Genomic DNA, 16,913 nt, shown 5'->3' with positions numbered 1-16,913 from the left:
AAATGCAGTTGAAAGGATAAGAGTGATGCTGTGCTTTTATTTGTCACTGGCGTGAAATCCCATGAAACCAGACAACGCTGCTTAATGCTCTTATTCAGCCACGACTTCCTCCTTTGCTTGCATCATAATTACAGCACTCAGCTCACAATACAACAAAGCAGCATAACTAAGGTTTATAAACTGTGCAGTCAATGAAAAGGCCTTTTTTTTTTTTTTTTTTTTTACATAGCTCAATACATGGCTGTCTATAGGACCTAGTAGGGAAGCAAACAGCACCCTGTTCTCAGTAGTTTAACGTTTTAAAAATAGTAATGTTTCATTCTATATTAGTCAGAAAAATAAGCAGCTCTTTGTTTATATTAGTTGTTGGGTTAACCAATACTGCAATTCTACATCTAGCTCATTGGGCTGGAGGGATCGTCCTCCTTTTGTCTGTTTTCGGGCTGAGCTGAGGTGCTGTCGCAGCATTTAAATGAGCATTTTGCTTCAGCGAGAATGAAGCGTTTTTGTCAGCCTCCACTCATCGTGGATGATTAGAGCAAAATGTCTACCCATCTTGACTGGAGATCGCCACAGCTTCAGATAACATGCTCGGTGATTGAAGGTCGCAATATTTTGAATTCTAATGGGGCCGCAAGATGAATTGCCTGAAATAGACTGTAGAATCTTCCTGCTTCCTCCTCGTGCCCCCCTTGCCTGTCCACTGTGAAAAGAACCACTGGGAATGGCAAGGCCCGATGATCATAGAATTATTGGATGGTGATTCTAAACCCTTCAAAGAGGAGTTGCTATGGAGATCTCGTTCCAAACTGTGAAATGATTCACCTTTGAAAGGCTGGAGGGCCTGAAAGCTGAACACATCATTGTTCAGGTGGCGGTTGGTTAGGAAATTGCTGGTGCCTGTGCAATCAGCAGCACTATAGTAGTTAAGGATCTAAAAAGGTTTGTTCGCTGAATGATGTGGGACAACAGTGTTGTGCATATGACAGTTCCTTTCAATCAAGGCACTCTCATGCTCCATGATTTAACAAAATAAATGGAATGACAGAGGTTAAGCTAATGATAAGGGAATTAACACTGTTGTTTTCAGCCAGAGTTCATGAAAACGGAAACCTCCTCCCAACCCAATCACTTTTCAACTGCACACAAAACTGGCTGGTCTAAACGGCTTTCCCATATATGTGTTATATATAATTATATGCATATATATATATAGATAGATAGCTATATTGGGGTTTTTTCAAGGTCAGTAGTATCAGTCATTGTGGAAAGATGTACCTTTAATTCTCGGTTTGTATGAGACACTACATCTGACAGTAGATTACACAGGAATTGGAGACACTTTGTGTGAGGTACTGATTCATGCTATCGAGCACTGTGATTTCACTGTGATCTATTATGAAAGATGGGATCATGTAGAAAACATGAGTGTATCTCTGAAGGGTTCAAACCCACCATTTTCTGGTGTGAAAATGCTTTTTAGCAACCAGTGTATTTGCCATAATTGACATATGCAAAGAAACAAGGCTGAAAATGCTACAAACTCTGTTACAGAGGCACTGCACTACAAATAGCTGTTAATTTCATGTATCCTAAAATGAATGTCACGAAGATATTTCCTGAATGAACATAAATACCCTTGTGTGCATTTCCAGTGTTTTTATGCTGGGGAGACATCCATAATGTGCTTTTCCTGACAGACTCATAAAATAGCTTTTACTGCTCTGAATACCAGGAGAATTGCGGCACTGAGTTTGCATGAACATTTTAAAAGCAGTGTGAGGAATGCAAGTCCTTTAGATGTGCTCTTACCCATCTTGCATGTGAAAACATGCACAGGAAGTTGGAAGTCAATGAATACTGCAATTTAACTGAATTATGTTGACCACATATCCTCCCAGGTAGCACCATCACAGGAAGCAGTTCAATCAGTATTGATCTTGACTTGACTCAGATGACTACCTTGTCTGTGTGCCTGACAGAAAAGTAATGATATGAGCTACCTTGAGCTCACTTGGTGCTTTTAGGTGTTAAAGTTGCACTAAAAGAGTTAATTAACAAAAACGCATTTTGTTCTTTTGTTTATACTGCACGTTCTTCCCTGTGCTACAGGGAGGTTAATGTAAAAAAATAAAAAAGTAAAAAATACAAAGCAAAAATATGCATATTCTTTTATTTATCTAAAATGTTTTTCATTTTTAAATGTCAGTTCATGGAGTTTATCTCCTCAGGATACATCAGCCTGCAGAGCTGCTGTAAATCCATAATTTAGCAGAGCTTAGCCTGATCCCTAATCAGGCCATTAAACACCACTCACCCTCTGGAGATTAATCCTTTTGTTCTGTCAATAAAGGAGCACCTGTTAATAATGCCTTCATAACATACGCTATTCTAAATGAAGCAGTAACATTTAAATTGTGAGACAGACATGACTCCTGAGACTGGGCCTTTTTCAACCTTTTGCTTCTTCTTTTTATTATGTGTTTTTACTGTCTTGCGTGTGGCTTTGTGTGGCGCTGCAGCCTCATAAGAGCTGTCTTCACAGAGCTCTACTCAGGCCCAGTTGTTAAGGGACTAATTGTAGAGATTGCCCCCTCAGATTTCTCTCCTCTCTTTCACCTCATGCATTTGTTCTCCAGCTCTAAGCCTTGAATGGGATGGCGTTAAAGTAGATGTGAATGTTAAATTAGGCGAAATTAATTAAAGCAAATTACTTTGGAATATGTGGTCGTCAGAGCTGAGTGTCAGCTGATGACTAAATAGTGAGTGATCAGCTGCTCCTGCTCTTTCAAGGCCTCTTTGAATTTTGATTTATCAGCGCTTTATATAACAATGGTCAGGTCAGGTCAACTGTTGATTAGTTATTTAAGAAAGTAAGAAATATTGATTGTCATACAATCATTTCTAATGCTTTCATTAAACATGATTTACACTAATCATGAATGGTTTATCAACCATGTGAGCCTTTTTTAAACCCCTTTCTCTCCTAATTAATAAATAGTTGAATACTAAATTGAACATGTTATATGTATTTTCCATTGGCAACACAGTGTATCAATTGTATCAATTGTATCAATTGTCTTTATTGTATATAATGTATACATATTCTTGCAGTTAACAAAATTAATACATAGCATTATATATATATATATATATATAATTTTTTTTTTTTTTTTTTTTTGGGTTCATGCAGACACAATGGCAATTTTTTTATTCCAATCAGTGCTGAACAGGGAGCTGGTAAATTGGAGCAGCAAAACAATAATTCTACTGATTAGCCCCTTTCTGTGTGGCGTAAGTGAACTGTTTATACTGTGGAGTACCTCTGCAAGAGGAGAGGAACCAAAACAGCCTGATTAGGCAAAGAGTAATTGGATAAGTTCATTTCACCATGAGGACAATGCACTGGATGACAGCTTGCACAAAACTCTACATCTTCTGTTGACTTACATGAGTGATAAAGCCCCTGGTTGTGATTTCTTGGTTGTCTCCTGTGTTCCCATCGTTCAGCTATCTTTGTTTCCAGTCAGAATCAGAAACATTTTGTCAATCCCCAGAAGGAAATTCTTCATTTTAGATATGTGATGCTCGATTATAAAAAGCCTTGTAGTTTAGTGCTATGGAAAATCAGGCACTTATCCCTCCTTAACCTTGTAGTGGAACAAGAGGATGAACATAATGATATTCCTAGCATGTGAGAAATCACTACAGAGTTCCTGTTGTTCCAACCAGACTGTCACAGAGGCACTGCGGTGAGTGCACAAGAATAAAAGGCTGCAAACATGCTAGCTGCACTATGTGACTGGACTTTCCAGCATAGCATTGTCTTGAGCTAAATGCACATGCCAGCATCCTAATCTGCTCCCAGTGACAATGTTGTTATGCTGATCTTTAGCAGGAATAATGATAATGATGTGTAATTTTTAGGATCAATGTGGCAGATCACTTTTGCTCTTCTTGAACTCCAGGGTTTCTTACACCAAGCATGAAGTCTTTACACACAACCAGGGCACTGGACTAATTAATGCAGTATAGGCTGACTTAAGGGCTCAACAAACTTCTGCAGCTTCTGAATCATCCCTTCTCAACGGGAGTCATCAACATTTTTTGCATGTTTCTCAGTCTGAGTTTGTTGAAAGACAGCGTGACAGCATCGTGAAGAGTTACACGGATCACTGCAGTGGCGTTATTATCTCACAGGGCCTCACCTGTCAACAGTCCCCCACACACTCAGGTGTCAACACTTATGAATATGGTTTGTCGATAACATTTAGTAACTCCACCATACCAAACACAGTGTCCCTCAACACAGCAATACTCAAAGCCAATCATCATTCACCTAACATCTGCTTACCTTATTGAAAGACATGGCATTCCCATTATGCCACAGTGTGAAGTCACTGTTCCCAACTGATTTATGAGTGTGTAGCTATATTCCAACTCAAACTACACAGAACTACACAAATACAGCACTGTGTTTTTCCCAGTCATCTGGCCAATACACCTTAAAGAAAAATAGAAACATAAACATTGTACTGTTTACTGATGTGCTGCCGAAGATGAACTAACTAATTTAAACTATCCCCATAAATCTGCTACCGGTAGTAACTTATGTGCATCAGTAAAAATAACCTAATAATCTATAATAGCAAAGAAATATATAACGAAATAGAGTGAGGCAGTAATTGTTTCTGAATTGTGTGTATTTGTATATGTGAATGTGCATGAATGTGCAAAAGATACTTTAACTTTTGTGACATTTTTAACATTGGGGTGTGTGACTGCGGTTTTTATTGGACTATTTTTATTTTGTAACTGCTGCAATTTTTATTAGTGATATTATAAAGCAAAAAAGCAAAGGGATGGATTACAGAAACATTCAGAGGAACAGGCCACCACCATGGGTAACAGTAATGTGAATGGTTGTCACGCTCATGTGACAGATGTAATACTCCCCCCCCCCCCACCTCCACAGACACGACCCCCTCGACCGTGAGCACTGCTGGAAGATCAGAGGGAGTCCTCAGAGCTGCTGCTGGCTAAATGGTCTGAGAGCCTCATTACCTAATCACCAGCACAGCCGCCGCTATGATGCAAATGATTAGAAGAAGACTGTCCTCTTTCTTTTATGATTGTGAACATTTTGCATTTGAATTATACTCACTTTTCTCATATTTTTTACCTTAACAGCAAATTGTTGTTAGCGTGGTTGAAAATGCATGACCACACACTTTGTGGTTCACTTCCTTTGTTCAGGTTTTTGCTATTAAAGCCAGTTTTAGTGAAACTTAGTCATTGTAAGTATATATGTATGTATAGGTTTTTACAGCGCTGACATTTGGACAAAATCTTTTCCCTCTTGTTCATTTATTGTCTTTCTTGTGATTTTCCAGTGACTCCTACTGTGATTTTTCATGTGCGTGCTTATGTTTTTTCCACATTCTCTACAAAATCTAATGATTTTTTTGGGCAAAATCTAATCCCAGTTTCACATTTGATCTCAAGAAGTCAATGATATTGATCCTGCTGGCTGTATGTATATATATATATATATATATATATATATATATATATATATATATATATATGTGTGTGTGTGTGTGTGTGTGTGTGTGTGTGTTCATGTGAACAGGTGATGCTGAAAAGAAAATTCTATACTGACATTTGCTCATTGTTTTCTGTTGTCCCATTTCCACAGGTGCTTTTGAGGATGAGGATATCATCCATGTTGAAGGAATCGTGGACCCAGTGAGGGATATGGAGATCATCCATGAAGAGCTGAGGCTGAAGGATGAGGAGATGATCGGGCCTGTTATTGACAAGCTGGAGAAGACAGCCATTAGAGGCGGTGACAAGAAACTCAAACCAGAATATGTGAGTCAATGTCCCAGCAGGCCCTTTGCTCTCCCTCACAGCAAGGCACAAATAATAACCCTCCCACACACATGGCCAAGAAGGAAAAAAAAGTATGTTTTTTTTAATCTCCCTGCAATAGGTTCCCCCCCTCCCCCTGCCCCATTTTTTTCCCTCTCTGAGATTGAAAGTGATCAGGGGTCAGGGGTTTTCTGCTGTAGAAATCATTAATAGAGAGTTACTTATTCAGCTGCTGACCCTGGGTCACAGCACTGGGCTAATGAAAGTGTTTCCACACAGCTCTTTTTATCTAAAGTAATACTCAAATCATGGCACAGCTTTTGCTCATGCTTATACACCTACAGCAGCTCGGAAATTGTATAAGGCCATACAGTGGGTGACACGTATGCCATATACCCTGCTATGAATACCATAAATGTTTGGAATATTCTTTGACAGAGGATCCTCAGTTATATGCAGCGAGGTGCAGGGCAAAACTGAAGGGTGAGATCAGAAAAAAAAAATCTATATCCTCAATGTCAGATTGGAATACATGTGGATGCGCACGCATTCAGGTGGTCATATTGTTAAGGTAATGAGGCTTAGCACCCAACTTTAGCAGCGATTTGTGCTGTAAATGTCTCATGATGCCCTTCCATCATCGGAGCAGGATGAGATAGGCCAACACACAAGGGGATCTGGCCTTTCACTTGAAGCGGCGTGCCCAATTTCAGGCCCCAACACACCGAGGCTCTGACCACTCATTACACTAACGAGAGGGGCTATTTCACCTGCTGCAGAGGCCCTTTGCCTGGTTGGTTCCCCTCAGACTAAGCCCCCCCCACCCCAGCCAACAGTACTTCCCCACTCCCCTGTAGCCCCACAGACAGGAGCCATTCAGGCTAGGCAGGTGGCCGCTTACGCACATAATTGCTAACAATTTTAGGCAATGAATAAAAATGATCTACATTACTTGTCAAAGGTTGTGCACACGTCGGCAAGTGACAATCTATAGAAGACCTCTTTAGATGGCAAAGAATGGTGCTTCTCAAAGGCTGCACCAAGCTTTTAGATGGGGGGTGTGATTGTCTCACAGGCTGAGCCTGGCATTTGACATGCTCAGCTGTACACAGACAGATATACACACATTTATGTCAGCATCTATTTGCCAACCATGTGCATCGTCCCTATGTCTAAAAACGTACAGTTTCAAAGAAACAACAGCACATGCAGTTTTTGTAGAGCAACATGATGATGTGATATAGAGGGGAAATTCTGTCAGACTATTTAGATGGTTATTACTTTCTCAGATTTTTCTTTCTAGCTTTAACTCGGATCTTCTTTCCACTGTCACACTCATAAGCTCTACAGGTTTTTATGTGGATCTGAAATTTTACCAGTAAAAAGGGTTTCATCCTGCTTGTTGTATATTTTGTGCACAGCACTAAAATGAGAAGGCAACTTCTTTTACCATATCTGGCTATTATCACATTAGTTAGCCTGAGATGATCCAACACACAGAGGGCTAATTTGGTAGTTTGCAGTAGTTTACTTTGAGCTACACTGAAAATCAGGAATTGTGTTACTGTTAAAACACAACTTTAATGACAAAATCAAACAAATTGTGGTTTGTTTTTCTAAAAAATATAGTACGCTTGATAAATGCAACTCAGTTACATATTTTGTGTGTGTGTGTGTTTGTGCAGAAATATGGGCAGTGAGGCAAATAAACTGTACATCATCATGTTACGAAACACAGTGTGAAGATACAAAAACAATAATCCATACTTATAATGGAGTGCTGCTGTGTATTATAGTATACAATTATACAGTATAGTGAGCATGAATAATGTTGAATATTAGTGTTTGGAGACACAAATGAAACATGAGGTGTTTAGAGAGAAGCTTGTTTGAATATACGTCAGAGTAAAACAGGAGACAGAACACATAAGGGGAAGATTAACATTGTCAGCTAAAAGGATATCTGATGTTATCTGACTGGTTGGGGAAGATATGGGGCAAAATAAAAAGCAAAATAAGAAACTTTTTTAGATGTTATTGGTTTGCGTTTTCACTCAGTTGCCCCTGCAGAAAGAGCTCCCAGCTGAAAGTAGAGTTGTTAAAGAAAATGAAATATCATTAAAAAAAACAAAAACAAATCAAGAATGATCAATTAACTGCAAAACTGTAAATTATGGCAAAATTCTGTTATAAGTCAGAAAGAGTTACTTAATATAATTTCATTGTGGCTTTCAACAAATGTATTTGTATTCAGGAGCACATTGCTCATAACTATGCATTGCTCCAAAGATTTAAATCCCTTTTGCCTGCGCTGTGTTTACAGGAACAATGTTTCATTGCCTTTGTCCATATGAATCCTCAAAATCCCTATCCTTACAAAACAATAATAAGAAGCCAGGCCACCAGTGGCGCTTCATGGTGGCAGGCGTATGTGTTTGACCCCTGTGGGACCTATATGCCTTTTATTAACACCTGCCTGTTAGAGGAACACTGCACGGCGGCTGCGAGCTGATGAGGGAAACCTGGAGCGGGTTCAGCCTGTGTCACCGGCCGTTTGCTGTTTCCATTTCACAGATGATTAATCTCTCTGTGAAGACTTGGGCCGGCGCGGGCGGAGTGTATGCAGCTCTTCCTGCGCTCTCTCCCGCTGGCTGCACTCTGGCTGCCTGACTAAAAGGCCTTTAGAATTCCTGTGGAGAGAGATGTGCAGAGAGTGAATGCAGCTGGCTGGGGGTCAGTGTGTGGAGCTTTTTCTGCCATTGTGTAATTGAGGCTCTGGCAGGATTTTTTCCTCAGTTCTTTCAAAAGGGAGTGTGATTGTGAAGTGCTGCAAGGGTTTGGGGAGGGAAAAGGAGGTAGGGGGAGTGTTGCAGGGGGTGGGGGAGTTTTTATATGAAGGGGGAGGTCAAGTTGACAGGAACAAAAAGAATGTGTTCCGCTAATTTCTGTGGGGCTGGATCAACAATAATAGGCTCAATTTCTTTATTACAAATTTTATAACTACCTCCCTCCCATTTTCCCACCCTTTTCCGCTTCCAGATCCTGTCAAGACTCAGTCTTGCCTGTGGTCTCAACCCACAAGTACCTCAGTAATGAATGTGGCATACATAGCGGAAAATGCTCAATATTTTCTCCAGAGGAAACAGTTAATAATTTGTTCTGTACCTCACTAGTACTTATTCAGTATGACTACATTCTGCAAAGTGCCTGAGGAAGGACCAATAATTTACACCTAACTAACCAACTTCCAATTAGTTTCCTGCTCTTTCCAATTTTGTCTCCCCTCTCAATCCTTTTCATTTAATGGTCCCGCTGGAATATTGGTGTATAAAACTGTGACTCTGAGCACGACGCCCCAGAAGGCATTTTGTCATGATTTAAAGGAGGGAAGGGGGTCTTGTGCATGCCATCCCTGTCAAAGCCAGGCCACTCCTGCCTCAATGCGAGCACAGCCATTGTTCATTTTGGCATCAGGATGCCTTGCATTTAGGAAATAATTACCCCATACCCTGCTGGGTTTATATTCTTTTTCATCTCCTTTAATGGCTTCTTGTTCATTCTCTTTTAACCCCAAACAGGACGTTATGTGCAAAATCAAGAGCTGGGTAGTGGATGAAAAGAAACATGTCCGCTACTATCATGATTGGAACGACAAGGAGGTAAGCCTTTGATGTTACAGTCAAATGTATTAATGCGATTAATCTTTAAGCTTTTTAATCTGACCTAATAGTACAACTGCAAATTTTCAAGCAATTTGGCTTTTGTGCAAATCACAAGTAATAATATGCATGCCCTTTTTTAGTTGCTTTTTGGCATTATGTTATATGCACACTCATGCTGATATTCATTTAAAATCTCGATAGAAGCTATATGCCAGAACCTCATTTTGTTTTGGCTCAACTGATAACTTTCTGTGCTGTCTTCAAAGGACACTTTAAAAAGTTGAAAATGTCAACATTTGTCTTGTCTGTCTTGACAGGTGGAAGTGTTGAACAAACACTTGTTTTTGACATCCAAACCGATGATTTACCTTGTTAACCTGTCTGAGAAAGATTACATCAGGAGAAAGAACAAATGGTAAGTGTTTCGAAGACGGGCTGAAATCATTTCGTTGGACTAATTAATAATCACCAAAGAGAATTTGTTCAATGCATGTGCAAGGTTAAACTAATTTCTGCTAACCTGAATTCAATCTGCATTTCAGCTATGAAAAGCGTGCGTGCATGTGGACATGCACGTTCCAGGGTGTGGGATGGAAAATTGTGTGTGTGTGTGTGTGTGTGCACGCGTGGATGTGTTAGTTGGCTTGTTGAACTGTGAGACTGTCATATCTTTGTCAGGCGATCTGCCTGAATGTGACACAAACTAAAAACTCAAACACAGCATCCAGCTTTGCAAACCCCAACCATCTTCCACTTCATTAAGCAAACACTCACACATGGTCTCAATTATCTATCCAAATTTCTCATTTCCCTATGATATCAAAGAGGGTGAGTACTTTAAATGAGAAAAAAAAAAAAAAAAGCAGCCGAAGAAATAATTAATATCATCTGGAGGGAGTGAACTTAACTTTGCAAATGTTTATCATCACTTGTTGTTGCTCAAGTAGTGTCAGTTTACAGCTGTCCCATTCCCACAGCTCACAATGAGAGTTTTTGTGTGACTTAGGCAAGTAGAAGAAAAAAGTCAAACTCTGGTTTTTGATTTTTTTTTTTTTTTTGTGATAATACACAAGGACTTTTAGTAGATTTTACTTTGCAGGTCCAACGCTGTTTATACTATAACTGACTGAGGATAGCCTTTTTTGCACTAACATAAACTCCCAGCTATATGATCCTCTACTTTTTATAGTAATGTTGTGATCTGGCCACAGTGAGAGAGGATCTAGAAGGCCAGTGTTAGACATCCATTATAGTTAAAAGGGCTACTTTTCCACACTACAGCCATTTTGCCAATAACAACCAACTTGTGGATTGTTATCGCACTTTTCCAATTGCCCTCTAGGCTCGTGGTGTCAGTTCCTACAAAATGTGTTTTTAGTGTTTTACTTGGCAGCATTGTATTAGAAGGGAAGTTGTTTACCTGTGACTGTTTGTTAAAATGTTCCTGACACGAAAGTATGACTGTCAGACGGGAGCAGGAGGCGGAGGAGGAGAAGGACTCATAAATCAAATGATTCATGGTATGTGAAACATCCGTCATCAGTGGGAAGGCAGCCTTTTTCTCATGTTGCGTGTGTGTGTATTTTTTAAACCGGGTGAAATGCAATAAATCTTTGTGTGTTTTAAACAGGCAAACTGTAGTGTTCAGGTGTCCTGGGGGCTCAGCGATGAACAATGCCGACATCAAAGTGCTGATGTTTGACAGGTGATGAGTCACTTCCCTTGTCCAGAGAGGAGCTCACACCTGTATGGAGATGATTACAGGTAGATCTAGTTGGCCCTAATTGTACAATAAATGCTGCTCTCAGCCCTAATGGCAGCTAGTCTGCTGCACAGACGCCAGACTGCCATTTGGCTGTCGCCATGCTCCCGTGTTTTTCCACCAGCACAGTTGAGATGATGACACGGTTAAGGACTATTCAAAGCAAACAGCAAGACAAATTGCAATCTCAGCTTTAATGTGTGGAGGAAAAGAAGGCGACTCCCAGAATGAGGCAAATAAGCCAATTTTATCAGTGTTTCTCAGGACACCCATTCAGTACCTGTGATTTCTAAAGCACTACTTTATATTTGCTGTGTGTTTGCTGCCAGTCAAGCTTTAGGTTGATGTTATTTATTTTAGCAACGTGCTCTGCCCAAACATTATTTCACTGTTGGGTATTCTTACAGACATTTAATAGCAGGTTGTAGAGACTGTTGGGAGAATAATATTTAATATTGCAGCCTTTTTATTTGGTGTTTTTTTTTTTTTAAGCACACATGGACAATTACAGTAGTTTCATCAGACCTTTTGAGCCTCCAAAAACAGTTCATGGTTAACCAACATCATCATGTTTGGAGTATGGGAGCCACATTCCAAGCTGCCCTTGTTTAGACAAGAATACACCGTATTACCTTTAGCAAGCCATCATTAATGGAGGGATCAGACGAAGAGCAAGGCCTCCTTTCATCCCCAGGTTCTCTGCTGGAGACAGTACATCATTTGCTGTTGAGAAGAGCACATGGCTCCAATCCTATACAGTGTATGTGTATGAGAATGCGTACATGTGCATGTTTGAAGTTTGTTTCAGAGGCGACTCCATGCTCATTTGGATGCTGGCGTAATTGCGGTGTGGAGATCAAAGGCTCGCTGGTCGAGTGATGTTCCAGAGGAGACTTTACCACACAGCCCTCTCCTCTGTGCAAAGGGGGCCGCCTGCTGCTCACCGCTCCCCTCTCCCCTCTAGCCATGCACTGCCCCCTGCACATCCCCGCTCGTAAAAAATGATTAAGGCCGCATTTGTCATGTGTTTATGACTGAGAGGCATTGCGTGATAGGGAATGGCATCTACAAGAGTCTATCAAGAGGCTTTCTCCTCTTTGCTCGGCGTCAGTGAGCTGGCTGGAAGACTTTTTCTCTGCGTCACTTACCGTAGTTTGTGTGTTAGAGAGGGTCATTAGAGCACTGTTGATGATGATGTGGTGGCTGCAGCCTGCACACTGTCAGTGTGTTTTCACTTTTCAGTTAACACACTTTTATTAAGCCAGTTGTATAATTTTTAAGTCTTCATTTCTTCTGCTAGATTTAATATGTCAGATATGCACTTAATCCTCCTCAGCAAACTAAGAGTAGTCACACTTTATAAAGGCAAAAGGTACAGTTAGGAATACTCAAGACAGGCAGTTATGTTTTCTTCTCATGAATTTTTTTCTTCTTTTGGACATCATGCATTTAAGTAAATTGGTGCCTTTTAAGTAGATGCGTTGACCTTTAAGGAAACTAGCAAGTGTGACCTGTCTGTGAGTGCCTCTGTGCTGTGGGTTCTCTTGGTGAGTGGAAGAACTGCAGGGTACCATTGCTTGAAGCTTTTATTAACTGTGTGTGTATTTATGTGTATACTTCCCTCTTTAGTCTGTATCGACTTTTCTTGAGTCTTGTTATTTCATTCAAACTTATTTGATACTTAATCTCTTTGAACATTATTTGCCTGTAACCTGTACGACATTAGGTACCCCTGCCTTGGCATATGCCAAGAAAACCACTTCTGGGAAATTTACATACTACAGCTGCTTTTCAAGTCAACATTATTATTTCTTTTTCTTGGCACTAAAGCATAAATTGATCTCTACTTTAATTCCTGGCATATTTGTCCGGCATGTCACGCGGTTCCAGACAAATATGCCTGATGGCATTCGGAAAGTCTCGTTAGCCAGTTCGTATAAATCAAAAACAGCTTGTTTATGTACAAGAGGCTTGTCTCAGTGCTTCAACAGAATTTTGTGTGATAAGTCCCAATTTGATCTCAGCAAATCCTGTTGAACTCCTAATACTATTGTTTTCTCTGAAAGTGAAAGGCTAAAGATAGAAATAATCACCAATTTTCCTGCTGTCAACAGATCTATAACAAGACCAAAACCAGCAATGAATTGATCCACCAAAATTATGTGTGTACTCTCTTATTTCTCCGTAGCACAAATCTTCATTGTTGTTTTAGAACTGGTAAAAACACATCAGTCAGCCACACAGAACTTGGACACTTTAGTTTATTTTCAGTCAATCCCACGTACACTGTCTTGCTGCCATAAATATTCGCAAGTAGACGATATCGATCTGAGACTGGGAACAGTCTCCAGCAAATACTACTTTAGTAATTTTTGCTTAAAACTTTTGGAAATGATTCACTATATTATATACGTATATACTTTTTGTTTGTGTGTATATAAGATTTATTACCTCAGTGAGAATGCTTGCATTTGGAAGCATTTACAGGAGTATTGCTGGAGTTTAGACAGAAAATGAGCCTCATCCTTCAACTCTGGAAAGGTCTCACTGTCGGGACTGTAGCATTGAAAATGTGACATATGTGGTGCTAAGTTAAAGGAAATCGAACCACACTTGAAGAGGGAGGAGAGATGCAAGGAAACCACTGATAGTTACTCGAGTTGGCCTGTAGGAGGAGCTTTGACAATTAAAGTAAAGGGTGCCCTGGCAGGAGTAACCAGAATTTCACCTGCGGTCCCTCTGTTTTAAGAGTTAACACCTACTTTCCCAAGATCGCTTCAGAAAATATGGAGGAAATTTCCCCGATTGGCACAGCTTTAGTGATGCCTTTTCTTTTGTTAAATGTTTTTCTTTGTGTTTTGGTTTTAAAGAATCCCTGTAATAAGTTAAGCATGAATATGTTTTATCTTTTTGATCATTATGACAAACAGCCAGCCATGTCTGTGTTCCCGTTAGGAGTTAGACACAGAAGAAAAACTGAGAGGAAGAGGGGAGGGAGGAATGACTATTATGATTCACTGAAAGCCACTCCATGAAAGCAGTCACTGCAGCCCACTTCAGCTACTCCAAACCATAATTCCCATAAACACAACTGAAACTTTATTGAGTGAAAAACCACTGGCTCCATCCAAGTTTTTAGGAACTACTATCTAGGGAGTTAGAGTTCACTTTTCAAAGCTGTGTGGGAGACATACGATCACTTGCTCTTTTTTATTTTGTGCACAGCCGTCCACTCTCTCCTTGTGCAGTGTGAGATCCTAAGAAAACGCTTTCCCATGGTAAGATGTGTACCTCGCTGCCCACTAATGGATGCCTTTAGCAAGCTTTCAATGAGAGAAAACAACAGGAGAGGTTATATGGTAAAACTGAAACAGATGGTGCTAATACAGTCCTGTTGGTCAACCACAGTGAGGCTGGTTATTGACTGTCCCAAGTCCAGGTAATGAAAGGACACTGTTGACATGTCACTTGTCACCCAGCTGTCTTTTGTTGTGTCATGGTGCAACTAATGAAACCGACCCACAACTTGAGGCTAAAAACACTCTTTCCAGTCTTTGTTCTTTGATGACCTTGCAAGAAATCTGTTTGCGCTACAAAATGCAATCCAGGTTGTCACTTCTTCCTCATTTGTCAGGCCTGAGCCTGAGGACATTGATGCTGAGTGAGTTGGCTGCAGTTCATAATGTATGGAGACACCTCTGCAGAAGAAAAACATGCTTGCTTTCTCCCTGGGCGCCCTGGGAATTGTTCCGCTGTAAAACCTGTAGTTTGGCATTGCAGACATGAAAAGAAATGACTGTGAGTTTCAAGTCTGTCTAATGGTACATTTTGATAGCTTTGGCTTTGTTGAGCTGTACTTTTTTTATTATCTTTGTGATAAGGTTAAGACTGAACACACGCCACAGTGAGTAGCCTGCAGCCTTGGCAGCTCTAATGAGACAAATAAATGAATTTAGTGTTACCACATACAGCTCCTGAATGCTTATTATCGGGATTATTGTTGAACTGTTGTGAACAGAGGAGAGAGAGAAAAAAAAAAAGAGATGCCGGATTGAAAGGGGGCATGATTGGCTGATGTTACATATGTCCTTGATTACCTTCCTTCTGCTTTTATTCTAATAAGTGGCATTCTTTGTACTCCCTAGGACAGCTAGACAGTCTGACACACGATGAGAATAAATATTGCATGTGGTAGACATTAAGCTGTCATCCTGGAAAAAAAGAGAGATGGAGAAATCCGTGTGGCGTTCTTCGGCGCTACACTTTGCTTGCTCTTGTCACAATTGTCACATCATGATGACTCCCCCACTACTCTCCCCTAGCCCCCTTATTTTCTCTCGCCCAGTCAACTACTGTGAATGACAGCATGGATACCCCATATAGAGAATTATTTTGGGTGATGTAGAATATACTCCTCTGGGTTACTGTTTGAATTTCTGATGTTTGCCCCCCCCCCCCCGTCCTTTTTTTTTTTTTTTTCACCCAACCCCCCATCCTCATCCTCAACCCCCACCCCCCACAAATAATAGACAAGGACATAGCTTTGATAGTTTGTTCTCAACAACCATCGTAAAGACAAAACTGGAAATGATGGTCTGTTTGGGGTTTTTATCTATCATGTGCAAACATTTAAGTCACAAGAATTGTCTTTAAAAATTTAATGGGTGTAGTTATCAAAGAAAAGAAAGTTCTTCAAAAAAGCTTGTTACCAGCACACCCTCGAGGTTTGTTTGAGGTATGATGTGAGATGATGCCCTTAATTAAAGCTGCTCCCATTGTGCCTGCACCATGTTCTGTTTCCTTCAGCTCATGATTGCTTTGAAGGCTGAAAGAAGTTGACAATATTGGCAATAGTGTGTGAGTGTATGTGTATCTATGTGTGTGTCAGATCTCCTTCCTTCTCAGAGACTGATGTGTAATGCCTTTCCATCCGGCCTCGGCCGCAGGGAGCAGAGAGGGTCTGCACGATTGTCGCTCAGGAGCTCACCACTGAGAGGATGAAAAGCTTCCCACAGAGTCCCCGGCTTCCCAGCCTCAAACGCCAACATGAGCTCATACCTCTCATTTCTCTCTCCCTTCGCAGAGGAAGGAAAGAGGAGGGGGTTAGCAGGCTGTGTGCCGCAGCATCCTAACCCCCCAGGATGCTTGTCCCTGCAACCTGGGACCGGCAGAACAGAGGGGACCCCAGGTTTATTACTTGATGAGTCTGTACACGGCATGCAAGCCTGCAGCTGCCAAGATATGTGAAGTAGCTCAGTAACGCGGATGCCTGTTACAGACCGGTTCAGGGGCTGGGGCGTCCCTCTGTGGGTGTGTCACAAGGTGCATGTAGTGGATTACACTTCAGGTCCATCAGTGTTCAATTACATCTAAAGGGAACACTCCAACTGGAGGTGTTGGCCCACCTTTTACGGGCTTAACTGGATAAGCACTCATAATAAAGCCAGCCTGTATGAATGTATGTCAGACACAGGCCCAGGTCATTGTCTCAGGTAGCTGCCCCTGTAATATAGAAGCTCCCATTGTTTTCTCCTCCTGAGCCATTTAAGCAGATCAAAGCTCTGACAAAGCCCAGGGAAGCCCCAGGCAAGTGGAAACACACGAATCCCCCCCCC

The 16,913-nt window shown here is 40.9% G+C and overlaps 1 protein-coding gene across 4 annotated transcripts in view; it reads left to right on the top strand.

The window, feature by feature from the left end:
- The window catches only part of LOC115062037 (obg-like ATPase 1), a 36,137-nt gene that overhangs the window by 9,110 nt on the left and 10,114 nt on the right, over positions 1 to 16,913 (top strand). For all 4 annotated transcript variants that reach the window (XM_029530644.1, XM_029530647.1, XM_029530646.1 and 1 more), the window contains 3 exons: positions 5,699 to 5,874; positions 9,453 to 9,533; positions 9,854 to 9,951. In XM_029530644.1, the coding sequence (XP_029386504.1) occupies positions 5,699 to 5,874; positions 9,453 to 9,533; positions 9,854 to 9,951 (355 nt within the window). The remainder of the gene's footprint in view (positions 1 to 5,698; positions 5,875 to 9,452; positions 9,534 to 9,853; positions 9,952 to 16,913) is intronic.

This window comes from Echeneis naucrates, chromosome 21, assembly GCF_900963305.1.
Source record: "Echeneis naucrates chromosome 21, fEcheNa1.1, whole genome shotgun sequence".
NCBI lineage: Eukaryota > Metazoa > Chordata > Actinopteri > Carangiformes > Echeneidae > Echeneis > Echeneis naucrates.
Note: the sequence above shows the minus strand (reverse complement) of the source record. Positions and strands in the feature narration are given on the sequence as shown.